We start from the raw sequence: 15131 nt of genomic DNA, 5'->3' as shown, positions 1-15131 counted from the left end.
CGGGGGGGGGGGGGGGGGGGGGCATCAAATTATAACTTGCCTCCGGGTGTCCGGGATGAACTTGCGCTACTGTAGCTGATGATATGTAATTTGTGTCAGCAGTTGTAGTAATTCTCAAATAATATGATAAACATTTGCAAGGACTGGGCAACCTCATTTAGTTTCCAATTATAGGCTCCACAAACATTGTAGTTAGATTTCTCTTTCTCCTGCAGGTGATGACATTGTGAGTCTCTTACTCAGGGGGTATGTACTAACTACTAACCCTTAGAGAGTGATTAAGTGGAGAGAGATAAAGTACCAATCAATCAGCTCCTAACTGCCATTTTTCAAACACAGCCTGTAAAGTGAAAGTTAGAAGCTGATTGGTTGGTACTTTATCACTCTCCAAGGCTTAGTACATCTCCCTTTCAGACTAATACGTATTACAGCCTGCTTATTATAATAATTGTGGCATCTTTATACAAGTCTCTCAAGTCCTGGATTTTGAATGTGACTAGCTTTTAAATTTATGTACAGCTGGCTGCTTTTATTCCTGATGAGGCAACTTACAGTAGTTTAAGAAATTCTCTTTAGAAATAGTTGGTGCTGGCTGTGGTCTACTGCACAGGGGGTGCATCTCCTGAGGTATAAATTCAGTTGTCCACAATACTTGACTCAGTATGTGAATATGAGCTTAGGTACATGTGTGATATCATATAGCAGTGTCCTGATACAGTTAGTACTTCTATAAGCCTAAAGGCGCACATCCACTTGTGATTTCTATGAGCGATTGAACGATATCATTATCGTTCAATCGCTCATGAATCGTGCATGAATCGGGCACATTAATGTCGGAAACGACCAGCGATGTGCGCTCCCACTGGTCGTTCCGACATCAATTATCGCCCGAACATGCTGGTCAACCTGACAATAACGTCAGGTTGAGCATATTAGGGGATGATTGATGTGCCTACACTGAACGACTGATCGTTCATGGTAGGCACAGCACAGACTGTGAAACGACTGCACGAGTACAATGTCGTAATCGTGTGGTCATTTCAAAGTCTGCTAGTGGATGTGCCCCTTTAGACTGTTTCTGTTTGATTACACAGTTATAATGCAGTCACTTTAGGGCATATATGATGCCTGTGAGAAATAGATTAAATTAGCTTGTCACCCACACAGAATCAATTACTATAATGCTGGGTATGGTATCTCTCTAGCTTATTAGTGCATTTACTGTTACTGACTCTCCTTTAGTGATGTTTCCAGATAGGTCAACAATTGTTTGTATAGTGTCTGTTTATATGCACATCTGGTGTCTGAAGGGTCTTTATAATTGCCTTTGTGTCTCCACCTCCATAACTTCTTACTCTGGTCCCAACCATGTCTCCTGCTTTGACTGGTTTAATATTATTGACAGCGGGTCTCTCAGGCAGTCTCTCTGAAACCAGGAACTCCCTGGGCTGCTGTCTCTTATGTGCCCTGACCCTCCTTGGACACTTGCTTACAGGCTGGTCTTTGCCCTGTTATTGCTGGGTCACTATCAGTCTCCTCAGCCTCCACCCCCTTTCAGGAAACAGCTCCCAGCTGCTAGCTTCCGGACTCCTCACACTAGAGAGCACTGGCTCCATCTATTTTAATCAGGTACCTGTCTCCGACTCACTTCCTGCTCTTTCAGCCATTACCACAAGCCAACCCAGCACCAACTGGCCCTTCTCTCCATCTGTCACTTTCTCTCAGTGTCTGCTTGCACAGTCTGCAGAACTACCCCTAACCAATTTTAGCCAGCCAAAATCTTCTGCCACCTTCTGTGCTCGTGCAACTATAGTTTAGTACATTTCTAGGTACCAATGCACTAATTTATATATAATATAATCATATTTGAAAACGGCACCTCTACAATTATTATTATAGTTTATTTATATTGCGCCACAAGTGTTCCGCAGCGCCTTACAAAGTACATAACCAAAAAAGTGACTTACAGTACAATACAATACAATGCAATGCAGGACAAGGACATGGATAATATACACTGATACATTGGTGGCCATAACACCCAAATAAGCAACAGAGCATAAGCAACCAAGTGTTAGGTGTCCTAGTGGTGAGTAAGAAGTAGATGAAAATAAAGTAAGGAGAAGCACAAAAAGGTAGAGGGCCCTGCTCACAAGAGCTTACATTCTATAATACACACACATTGAAAAAACACAGTATCTTTCTGCTCTCCCTTTATTCTTACAACATTACCCCCATCTCCATAACCAATACGGTAGTAAATGAGTGTTACATTCTCCCCCCGGTGATTTGGCATGGAAGATTTATCCAGTAGTCTGATCACCAACTACCAACTACACTGGAACCACCAAAACATTATTTGAACAATTACACCGGTCTGCGGTTTAAACATTTTTCAATGTTTTCATAGGTGATCTTTTATATTTATTGGATGGTGAATTCAAAAATATAACACATGTAGTTCACTCAGGTCAGGTGTTTTGCTCTCTCAAGTTTAAAAAAGTTAATGTTTTGTAAATATATTATATAATAGTTTGGAAATGATAACGTTTTATTGTTTCAAAGCAGACTTATATTTGCCTCATTTGTTCAGTATATATATGAAATGGTACACAAATACAGTTATTCTGGAAGAAAGGACCTTTTCAAAGTATTTCGTGTGTGTTTTGCACCTGGAACATCTCTCTTGAGACACCAGCAATAGACTGCAAGCATATTCACATCCCAGCAGCCCTGGTACTTCTCTTCCATCACTCAAATGTCTTGATGAAAACGCTGAGGAAATGCATCCTTATGAACATACGTGCACCAAGAGTCTGCAAGTTCCGCAGGAGTTCCTGGACAACATGTTCGTATTCTGGGCTTTGATGGTTGCCCAGATAGTTCATGATAATGGACTTGAATGTGAGCCTGACACTCCTCTTATTGTCCTCCAATGTAACAAAACTTGTTTGGGTGATTCTTGCACTTACTATTCATTTTGTAAAATAATTTACTCAGAGAGCTGAAGCCAGACTACCTAGAACAGCGAGCAGCGATATACCAGCACACCTTCATCCCCCACCTCTCCCTGTACAGAGTTGCCAGTTATCACCCTAGCAACTTGCTAATCTCGAGGGAGCAAGGAGAGAATTTTTAGGATGTGAATATGCGTGCAAACTATTGCTTGTGCCTCAAGATAGATGTTCCAAGTGCAAAAAGTCTTTGAAAAGATCCATTCTCCCAGAATAACTGTATATGTGTACCATTTCATATATATATATATATCTTAGGGGTGAGCGGGTTCGGATTTCTGAAATCCGAACCCCCACGATCCCCCCCGATCCGAGGCCGATCCGAGTCAGGCTCGACTTTTCCCGCCTGACTCGGATCTGAAATCGAGGCAAAACATCATCATCCCGCCTTCCGGGTCTCGAGGGTTTTGGATCCTATATAAGGTACCCAAGTCTGCGCCATTTTCTCACTCGGCTGTGGACAGTGAAGAGGGAGGGTGGGAGTTAGGGCTGGCTAGGCTGTGTAGTGTAGTGTAGTGTAGTGTTGTGCTGCGCTGTGCTGCTGTTGTCCATAGGGGCTGTGTCCACTCCTCCAAAGTCCATAGGGGCTGGCTGTGTTGTGCTGTGCTGCTGTTGTCCATAGGGGCTGTGTCCACTCCTCCAAAGTCCATAGGGGCTGGCTGTGTTGTGCTGCTGTTGTCCACTCCTCCAAAGTCCATAGGGGCTGGCTGTGTTATGCTGTACTGCTGTTGTCCATAGGGGCTGTGTCCACTCCTCCAAAGTCCATAGGGGCTGGCTGTGTTGTGCTGTGCTGCTGTTGTCCATAGGGGCTGTGTCCACTCCTCCAAAGTCCATAGGGGCTGGCTGGACTGTGTTGTGCAGTCAGTTGTCCATAGGGGCTGTGTCCACTCCAAAGTCGGCTGGCTCATTTCTTAAAGGGTGGTGTAACCCACAAAGTGCACTACTCTCCAGCAAAAATTAAAAAAATATTTTCTGTGTTTGTGTGCGCCTTAGCCGCACATATATATCAATATAACATAAATGGAGGACCAAACTTTTTCCGATAAAAATAAAATAGGGAAAGATTAAGAACCACTTCCTCCTAGTGCTGTTGCTGCTGCTGGGAATCGTTCATCATCCCAGAGAGGAAGTAGGAACACCACTACTTTTACTAAACCCTCCAACAGTCCCTAGCGAGGAGGATGAAGTATGACAGCATTCATCCTGAAGCAAAACGTATAACTGAGGCCTTGACTGCTATGTTGGTGTTAGACGTGCGTCCAGTATCCGCCATTAGTGCAGTGGGATTTAAACAATTGATGGAGGTAGTGTGTCCCCGGTTCCAAATCCCGTCTAGAATCCACCTGCATCCTCAAAGCAGCAGCGACAAGTGTGCGTCTGTCTGTTAAAGGGTGGTGTAACCCTCAAAGTGCGCTCCACAAACAATAAAAAAATTCTTCATTTTTTTCTGTCTTTGTGAATTGTGTGGGCTGTAGCCGCACCTGCATCCTCAAAGCAGCAGCGACAAGCGTGCGTCTGTCTGTTAAAGGGTGGTGTAACCCTGAAAGTGCTCTAAAAAATAAAAAACTATTTTTTTTATGTGTTTGTGACTTGTGTGCGATGTAGCCACACGTGCATCAACACAGTAGCAGCGCCAAGCGTGCGCCTGTGTCATAAGTCAAGGGCCGGTTTGGACATCTGGTCCGGACTGAAGGACGTGCCAACAATTTCTGACAAGTCTACTGTCACTGCATATGATACTGTCCTCAAAGCAGCAGCGACAAGCGTGCGTCTGTCTGTTAAAGGGTGGTGTAACCCTCAAAGTGCGCTCCACAAACAATAAAAAAAATCTTCTTTTTTTTGCTGTCTTTATGAAATGTGTGGGCTGTAGCCACACCTGCATCCTTAAAGCAGCAGCGACAAGTGTGCGTCTGTCTGTTAAAGGGTGGTGTAACCCTCAAAGTGCGCTCCACAAACAATAAAAAAATTCTTCTTTTTTTTTCTGTCTTTGTGAATTGTGTGGGCTGTAGCCGCACCTGCATCCTCAAAGCAGCAGCGACAAGCGTGCGTCTGTCTGTTAAAGGATTACATCGGTGACAGCATCCAAGTAGGCATGTCAGACAGTCCGTACATGTACTGGCAGGAAAAAGAGGCAATTTGGAGGCCCCTGTACAAACTGGCTCTATTTTACATGAGTTGCCCCCCCTCCAGTGTGCACTCCGAAAGAATGTTTAGTGCAGCCGGGAACCTTGTCAGCAAAAGGCGTAGGAGGTTGCTTCACAAAATGTGGAGAAGATGATGTTCATAAAAATGAATGATCAACTCTTCCAGGGAGACCAGCCTCCAGAAAGTACAGAGGGATCTGTGGTGGTGGATTCCAGCGTGGACGAATTAATACTCTGTGAGGATGAGGATGTACACAACACTGAAGAGGGTGAGGAATCGGTGGATGAGGAGGATGAGGACGACATCTTGCCTCCGTAGAGCCAGTTTGTGCAGGGACAGATTAATTGCCAGCTTGTTTTGTGGGGGCCCAAACGAACCAATCATTTCAGCCACAGTCGTGTGGCAGACCCTGGCGCTGAAATGATTGGTTTGCTAAAGTGTGCATGTCCTGTTTATACAACATAAGGGTGGGTGGGAGGGCCCAAGGACAATTCCATCTTGAACCTCTTTTTTTTCTTTGCATTATGTACTGTTTGGGGCCTAGTTTTTCAAACTGCCATGCTGTCTGCCACTGCAGTGTCACTCCTAGATGGGCCACGTGTTTGTGCCACCCACTCGTGTTGCTTAGCATAGTGATCCAGCTACCTCGGTGCAACCTTTTGGACATAAAAACACTATTGTGAGGTGTTCAGAATAGACTGGAAATGAGTGGAAATTAAGGTTATTGAGGTTAATAATAGCATAGGAGCAGAAAAACCCACAAATTCTGTGATTTTAGCTGTTTTTATGCTTTTTAAAAAAAAAATACAGATCCAAAACACAAAACCCAGAACCCAAAACACGGAAGGGTGGTTTTGGCAAAACCAATCCAGATCCAAAACACGAAGAAAGATCCAGATCCAAAACACGAAAAGTGGCCGGTGCACACCCCTAATATATATACTGTAAAACTGATGAAAATGTAAGTCTGCCTTGAAACAAAAAACATTATAATTTCTAAGCTATTATATAATTTATTTATGACATATGAAATTTTTATACTTTAGAGAGCAAAAAATCCTGACATGAATGAGCTAAATGAGTTATATTTTTGAATTCAACATGCACTAATTATAAAAAAACCTTAACCTCAAAAATGACATAGACCAGTGTTATCTTATAGTTTATTTTTTTATTTCCATTTACAACTTATTGGCAAGCCATCTTATCGCTATCATTTATACTGTTGGACAACTAAAGAGAAATTGGACAACAGGAGGTTACACAAACGAAAGTTATAGCCTGCTTTCTTTTATGCTTAAAGAGATCAGTCTCAGGAACTTCCTGTTCTGACACATCCTCTACGTGAAAAACTTTTTTTTATACCCAATATCAAAGCCTCCAATACTTGGGTATTACCGGACTCATCCCATGTCTGAGAAGAGAACTCCTGAACAGAATCCAGTAAGGCCTCCTCTTCTGGCTGAGAAGATATGTCAGAAGTGGTATCATCCCAAGATTGAAGGACCGGGAGCCTGATATTTAGGTACTTAGAATGTATTAGGAAGATCCAATATCTACTTTAGAGAAGTGGATAATTGTGCAAAACAACTAATTCTGAGCCCATGCGTGCTCTGCTGAAATGGGTGATGATGCAGAGTGAGACCTATAAGCCTGCTCTCCTATAGCTGGAGCAGAAGGCACATTCACCTCTGAAGGCAAACTCTTAAGCCGCATACACACTAGACGAAAAGTTGGACGATATGAATGATAACGATATCGTTCGTGTTCAATATCGTCCAGTGTGTATGTAAAACATCATTTATGATGCACGCTCATGCGGATCCTTAACAATATCTTTCATCGCCCGTACTTGCAGGGCAACCTGACGAAATCGTCAGGTTCTGCAAGTACGGGGGTAGAGGGAGGGTGCCGTCACTGAACGATATTGTTAACAATATTGGTCAGTGTGTATGCTCAATGTTGTTAATGACATTGAGCCCGGCAGTGCAGGGGAAACACTTAACGATATCACTCATGGAGCGTGTATATGAGCCTTTAGATACAGTAGCGTAAGGTCATCCCAGATGCCCAGAGGCGAGTTATAATTTGGTGCCCCCCAGTCACAGCCGCTGACACTGTAATGTAGCAATCCACATGCAGACAGGCTATAGATAGACGAAGGTAGCAGCTGATGGTCTGACACGGAACTCTCCACTAGTGTATGGTGGCTTCTCAGGTGCTGGGAAGGGGTGCCATGTATTGAGCGGCCATGACGGTACACTCCGGGTACATAGTTACAGCTCTAAGTGGGGAGGTGCCCCTTCAGAACATGGTGACCATTTGCAGTTCTGCCCCTGTTTAGATGACTGCTCACAATATGCAGCAAAATTATTTGATAAATCTGCCATAGCATCAGTAAGGATACCAACCCAAGATGACATCGCTTCCCTTGGAGAGACTTCCACAGGTGAGCAAGAATGCTGACCCACCGTTCACAAGCCTTGTCTGAGTAAATTTAGCTTTGCTTTTTGAGTAGGCAAAAACTTTTGAAGGATTAATACTTTTATCAGGGACCGTCTTTGAAAAGCAGCCCTTCCCAGTCATAGCAAACACAGAAGGAAACAGCAATATTATATATATATATATATATATATATATATATATATCAAATTGTAAAGCGCAACGGAATTTGCTGCGTTATATAAGAAACTGTTAATAAATAAAAATAAATAAATATATACTGTATATATACAAAACACTAGCTATAGGTGCATAGACTTAAAACTATATATATCCCATAAACAGTTTTCCACAACCTCAGAAAAAAATAAAGTTTCCCTTTAAAATAAAAATAAAAAAAGCAGTGGAAATAAATAGATATACAATGAAGTGCCAAAAGTCATGGGAATGCAATATTTAAAGGTAATGGTAGGTGGCGTCACTGTACAGTACTGTGACGTCTTGGAAATGCATCAGTTGTAATCTGACATCTCCTGAGTCAGTTTGAACATTGGCTACGCTGCTCATGGCAAGGCAATGTGAATTCTCAGAGATCGAATGGGGCATGATAGTGGGTGCCGACAGATGGGACATTCCATTTCTGAAGTTGTGCGGACATTCAACATTCCTCAATCTACGGTGTCACATGTGTACTTATGGAAGGCATTACCACCCACCGTTGACAACGCAGTGGCCAACCACAAGTGCTTAATGATCCTGAAGAGCAGCATCTAGCTAGAGTTGTTCGTAGTAACAGACGAGCGGCAATGGCTCAAATTAAATCCACATTTAATGCAGGAGGTACCAGATGCATATCCAGCAGGTCAGTGCAGCATTCTTTCCATGGGATTTGGGAGCAGAAGACCCACCAGATTGCTCCTGCTAACACTATGATACCAGACTCACAAGCGCCTTGCCTGGGCTTGTGTTTTTGCTAATTGTACCCTGGAGGATAGGCAACGTGTGGCGTGATCTGATGAGCCATAGTTCCGTTGTTTTGGGCTGATGGTAGGGTACAGATGTGGCGCAGACCCCATGAAGCCATGGACCCCAGATTTCAACAAGGCACCGTGTAGGCTGGAGGTGGTTCCATAATTGTGTGGGGTTTGTTCACATGGTATGGGTTGGTTAGGTTGGTCCAGCTGAACTTGTCATTGAACGGTAACTGCAATGTTGCATTGCATGGTGAACATTTGCAGCACTTCATGGACTTCATGTACCCCAACAATAATGGAATATTACAGCAGGATAATGCACCATGTCATTGGTCCCAAGTAGTCCAGAATTGGTTTGAGAAGCATTCTGGAGAGTTCCGATGAATGGTGTGGCCACCACGTTCACCCGACATGAACCCAATCAAGCAATTATGGGAAGTGGGGAGAGATCCATTCGCACACAAGATCCTGCACCTACAAATATCAGGGAACTGTGTGAAGCTATCCACATGGCATGGGTCAACTTCTCTCCAGAGGTCATTCTCCCACTTATGGAATTGGTGCCACGTCGAGTTGCTGCACTTGTTCAGGCTAGAGAGTGTCCTACATGATACTAGGCATCTGTCCCATGTCTTTTGGCACTTTAGTAAATATACCCCTTAGTGTAAAGATTATTTTAATACACTAAAGTGCGGGATTTTGGAAGTGCAGATGTTAGGTAGTCCTTTTACCCAGTGGAATCAGGAAGGGTTTCGGAATATTGGCCAGTTTTTGGATAGATCCACTGGTAAACCACTTACATTTGCACAAGCAAGCTCTCTATATACTATAGAACCATTAATGTACATGACCTGGCATTTTTACAGGTACAGCATTATGGTAGTATGATATCAAGCCGGCTAACAGCGATGGATATATCTAATCCTTTGAATAAATTGTTGAACAAACCGTTGCCAATTCAAAAGGTTATCTCAATACATTATAAATTATTACAAATACCATTGGATTATTCTAAGACATCTGAAGGAATAGCAAAATGGTTGGATAAATACCCTAATCTTACAACGGAAGTCATAGGCAAACAAAGGGGGGTTTCCGTCTGCCTGGAAACCCCCCTCCCCAGCCCACACCAATAGTAATATAATAGAATTTTACTAGTGCTGCATGTTCTTCTCAGTATCACAAATGAAATAATTAGAACCATCTGTGGATCTTTTAACATGTGTCAGCCAGTAATAAATACACATGTGCACCAACTAGGAGATCTGGAAAACATTCACTGTTAGGGATGTGCTGCTATGGAGCCCAATATGTACATATATGTCCAGGGCAGTGCTAGGTTATTCTGCTGCTCCCAGACTTCCGGACTTGCTCTAATACTCTGGAATGGTGCCCACATCTAAAATAAAAACATTCACTTCAGGCAGGATGGCCATACTGCCGCATTTAATGGCTGACTGTGATCCCTGGTCCTCTATATGCTGGAATTATGACACGCAATATACTTTGTATGACGCATTTTAAAGCTGGTTAAGTGCTAATTCTACCCTACTTATGGACTGGCCACACACACTTTAAAATCAAGTATTTGGTAATCCCCCTCTAGAAATCCTGCGTTTGCCACTGGAAGTACTATTAAAATCATTGGCGGATGTATCCCAAATAATACCGGCAAATATATATACAGAAATGTTTTCGAATTTATATCATAGAACATATATATCTCCTAAAAGACTGTTCTATATGGGACTATCAGAAGATCATAAGTGCCCAAAATGTAAGGCACAAATGGCGGGTTTGTACCATTGTTTATGGCAGTGTCCATATATTAAGAAATTTTGACTTGAAGTGTGGCAATTTGCGGTTAGACACCTAGTTAGCCCATTCCCTTTATTGTCAGAATGGGCAATATTAGGAATTCTACCAGAAGGGTCGCAAATACGAAAGAAAAGGCCCCAAAAAACTACTTCTAGCACTATCATCAGCAGCATGTAAAAGTGTGTTACATATGTGGATATACGATGCCCCTCTAACGATGTCTTTATTTAGAGCAATATAGTTTTTTATTTTTAAAATGGAATGGGTAGAGGCTTCACTACAAAAAGAGAAAAGAGTGAAACACCTGTTTGATGGGTAGGAAAGTTTTATTGAGGTTTTTTCTCCTAATATAAGAGTGCAAATCTGAAAAAGCTTCCTACCAACACAATGGTTTAAAAATAGAATATTAGGTGGAGAGGACCACCTAATATTCTATTGATTAATTGACTAATTAGGGAAAGGAAAAGGATGTTTCCACACACACACACCTTCATTTGTGAATTTATAAATGTATTTTTTAAAATGGTGTAATAGAGCTATACTGATAATAAATATTGCCTTAATAAATAATAAATATTAGAAATAAATAAATACATATGAATGATTAGAAATGGATAATGGATAACATATATGGATAAGTTGTAAGTAAATGAATGAATATGTATAGAGATAAACTATGCTTCAAATAAAGTTTATTAAAAAGAAGTTGAGATGTTGCCCGTAACAACCAAATAGATTCTACTTAACATTTATCTAACCGTTTAAAGAAGATAATAGCTAGAATCTGATTGGTTGCTATGGGCAACATCTTCACTTCTAAAAACCCACACTTTAGTAAATATACCGCTAAGAATTATAAATGCAGTTAAGCCAGAAGCTGAACAAATGGTAAATATATCAGAACACAGGGTATCACCTCACAGTATTTATATACAAAGTACAAAACATACTCCAGTGTTCTAATGTCCCCCACCCCATGAATGAAAAAGAGATCCTGAAAACATGAAATGTTATGGGTACATGAGGACCATATGCAGGTGTAATTATAGGGCGACTTGCATGCAATTCTGAATAGGCCCTTTAATAAGATGTCACATTCATCTGCACAGATATAATATGATCTGCAGGAGGAGCTAAGCAGAATGATAGAAGAATGAAACGCCCTTTTGTGAAGGGCACAAGAATAACACCTGCATGTCTGCACTGACACAAGGGTAGAGGCAGAAACAAACTCCTGTGTTCAATAAGAAAAACAAAGTAAAAAGAAAGCAATGCGACAACCTAAAAAGGAAGCCTCAGATGACTCACTTTTCACCACATGACCTGTGGATGACACCTGGGAGATATTCAGGGAAGCACTGCCGAGTACTGCTGCACGACCTAATGGGTCCCTAAATAGGAAGGATGTTACATAGTGTTACCCTTCACCACCCTAATAACTGAATAGTAACAACATCAATTGTTTATATTGACATATGCATAAAGGGGAGACATAGTGGGGGCAATAATCAAGGGAAACTAGGTTACAAGAGGGAAACTTAATAGTATCTTAATAAGGGCCAATCTCCCTTTTAGCACAACATAGGCAAACGCAGGGGGGTTTATGGTTGACTGGAAACCCCCTTCCCAGCCCACACCATGACCACAATAACAGTATATAATTCCATTTTACCAAGGGCGTAACCAGAGGTATGGGGGCCCCATAGCAAAATTTCCTCCGGGCCCCCGTAGGTCTACCTAAACAATACCCCTGTAGATGTGCTCATTATGCAATGCCCCATGTAGTTGTGCCCCTTATGCAGTGCCCATTATACAATGCCCCCTGTAGTTGTGCCCATTATGCAATACCCCCTGTAGTTGTGGCCATTATGCAATGCCCCCTGTGGTTGTGCCCATTATGCAGTGCCCCCTGTATTAGAGCCCCTTATGCAATGCCCCCTGTATTAAAGCCCCTTATGCAGTGCCCATTATGCAGTGCCCCCAGTAGTAACCCCTATGCAGTGCCCCTAGTAGTGCCCCTTATGTTATGCCCCCAGTAATGTCCCTAATGCAGTGCCCCCAGTAATACCCCTAATGCAGTGCCCCCAGTAATGCCCCTAGTAGTGCTCCTTATGCTGTGGCCCCCCTCCCCTGTGCATTTCTTACCTCTCTTCACACTGGCCGCTGGGCAATGCTCCAGTCCACGCCATCAGCAATCACGCGTAGACGCTGCCACTGAATGGATGTAACTAGATCCAGCAGCAGGCGCAGGCTCCTCCCATCACGGGTGACGTCATGAAGTCACCTGTGCAATGCATCACTGGGAACGCTGGCCTCTGAAGTGATCAGAGGTGTCTTTAGTCTCTGCTCACTTCAGAGACTAGCGTTCCCAGTTGTACCAGCAAGTCTTGGCCCACCGTGCTACAGAGGGTGCAGGGGGATGCTTGCTTGGCTGGCGGGCCTCCTAAGCCACCGGGTCCCATAGGAAGCGCACCCCCTGCACCCTCTACAGTTACGCCACACCATTTTACTAGAGCTGCATGTTTTAAAGTTCTCAGTATCACAAACAATTACCACATCCAGTAATGATTACACCTGTGCACCAACTAAGAGATATGGAAAACATGCACTGTTAGGGGTGCACTACTGTAGACCATCTATAGGAATAATTATTAATACTGTATAATATACACTATCCAGTGCACAAGGAAACCAGTATGTACATATATGTCCAAGAAAGGCAGTGCTAGGTTCTTCTGTTGCTCCCACAAACTCCCGGACTTGCTCCAATGCTCTGGAATGATGCCCACATTTGAAATAAAAACATTCAGCTCAGGCAGGATGGCCTCACCGCCACATCTAATGGATTAACTATGTTTGTTGGCCCTGTATATGTCGGAATTGTGACATACACAGAAGTTTGTATGACACATATTATAGCTGTTTAAGTGCTAATAATGCCCTCTTTATGGACTGGCCACACTCGATCTAAAATCAAGCATTTGGAAGCCCCCCCTCTAGAAATCCTGCGTTTACCCCTGCACAAGATACATATTCACTATAACCACACTGCAGACATTTATTTCCTGTGAATGGCCTGTGGTTAATACAAAGTGTCTCATTTAGAATTATGAGTAAATCCAGGCTTAAAGGTGACATTTTGCATCTTGGTGTCACTGCAAGCAGAGAAAATCTGAACCGTTTGGACAGATTTAGGGGGGATTCAATTAGATATTTAAACACTTGAATTGCCTTCAGGCAATTTAATTAGATCCCGTCTTAAAACAGATATTTTTTGGGGTGAATACACATAAGTTCACGGGTCCTATGTATTAATGGCAGCGCCTGTCCGAATGCAGATAGTTATCGTGCATTTTTTTTTTTGGAGCCTGCTGAGGTTCAGTACAGCAATGCCCGTTAAGCAGGGACGGCGAGAGGACGGGAATTACCAGGGCCCGGCTTGTTGAAAGGACCCAGTTCCGGGACCATCACCTGCCAAACAAAGTCCACTCTTCCCCCGCCACTCCCTGCTGTCCGCTGCCCCCCTTACCTATCAGCAGCCCAGCACACGCTGCTGTGTGCTGGGCTGCAGTGGGACCAGAGAGGCTGCTTCTGGTGAGCAGCAGCAGTCTCCTCTTCCTGTGCGGGGGTGTGGGACAGTGATCACACTGATCGCGCCCCCTCCTTAACCCACATGACGCTGATAATACTTGTTTTTTTCCCTAAGGGGGATGCGGCCACTGCTTCCGATATTAGGTCACTCCCCCTGACAATAAGTATGGGCTTCGGGCTAATTGTATTAACCCAGGGGATCAATTAGCCAGCGGTAAAGTACCACGGCTAATTGAATCCCCCCTTACTTTTTGGAATGTGGGCCAGCTCTGGGGCTGACTCTGAGTTGGGAGTAAAGCACAAGACGCAAGTAACTCTGCATCTTGGCGAAACCATGTTGCACTACAGGTGGGGCAGATCTAAAATGTGCAGACAGATTTAGATTTTCATCACAACATGGTTTGAACAAATGCAGATTTCCACCCTTAGCCTTTAGCCTCCAAAGTGTGCCTGTCCTATATCTAATACAATATGTTTACCCACCAGTCGTACACAGTCAGCTGGATTTCCTCACACATTGTTGGAAACTGCAACACACAAAATAAAACGTATCAGATGTTGTCTGTGGCCCTCTAATGTTGAGATGAGGAACGACATGAGACATTATAGATAAGAAATTACCTGTACAGGAAAGACCAGCATCTGATCCCACACGGGGTACCCATTCTTATGGACCACCTTAGTTTTCAGCTGGAGGTAAAATAAAATAATTTCTAAGCTTTAAAAAAAAAAAAAAATTTTTTTTTTAAGGGAAAGGTGGTGGTTATATGTCTGTGTCCTTTATGTAAGATGGTGGGTGCAACAAGCAAGATATTCACAGCTTCCAAGTCACTGTCTACAATGTATTCTGTTATACAGATGTGTCAAAATACATTTTATCTCTGCACGCTACAAATCGCATTAAACATAACATGTGAGTGCCATACAACTTGGTAGCGTAGTGTGTCTTTTCGTGCGACTTTTTACCTTCAAATGCATCTTATCCGCACATCAATGTGAATAGGACACACAAGCAACTTCCTCTGATTAAACTGATATGTTGCATGCCTATATCCTGTGTGGGACTGCGGGTGTATCTGCATGCAAAATGCTACGTTACAGTGTCAGTGGCTGTGAGACTGTAACATATCATTTCGCATGCAGATAC

The 15131-nt window shown here is 42.9% G+C and overlaps 1 protein-coding gene across 1 annotated transcript in view; it reads right to left on the bottom strand.

The window, feature by feature from the left end:
- FER1L5 (fer-1 like family member 5) overlaps nt 1-15131 on the bottom strand; it is a 308173-nt gene that overhangs the window by 210496 nt on the left and 82546 nt on the right. The window contains exons 15-17 of the mRNA XM_088443273.1: nt 14606-14674; nt 14468-14511; nt 11702-11784 (exon numbers count right to left, since the gene is read on the bottom strand). Of these exons, the coding sequence (XP_088299399.1) occupies nt 11702-11784; nt 14468-14511; nt 14606-14674 (196 nt within the window). The remainder of the gene's footprint in view (nt 1-11701; nt 11785-14467; nt 14512-14605; nt 14675-15131) is intronic.

This window comes from Taudactylus pleione, unplaced genomic scaffold (genome assembly GCF_031769625.1).
Source record: "Taudactylus pleione unplaced genomic scaffold, aTauple2 ptg000329l, whole genome shotgun sequence".
In the NCBI taxonomy this organism is placed as follows: Eukaryota; Metazoa; Chordata; class Amphibia; order Anura; family Myobatrachidae; genus Taudactylus; species Taudactylus pleione.
The sequence above is the reverse complement of the archived record's forward strand: the minus strand, read 5'-3'. Positions and strand labels throughout refer to the sequence as shown.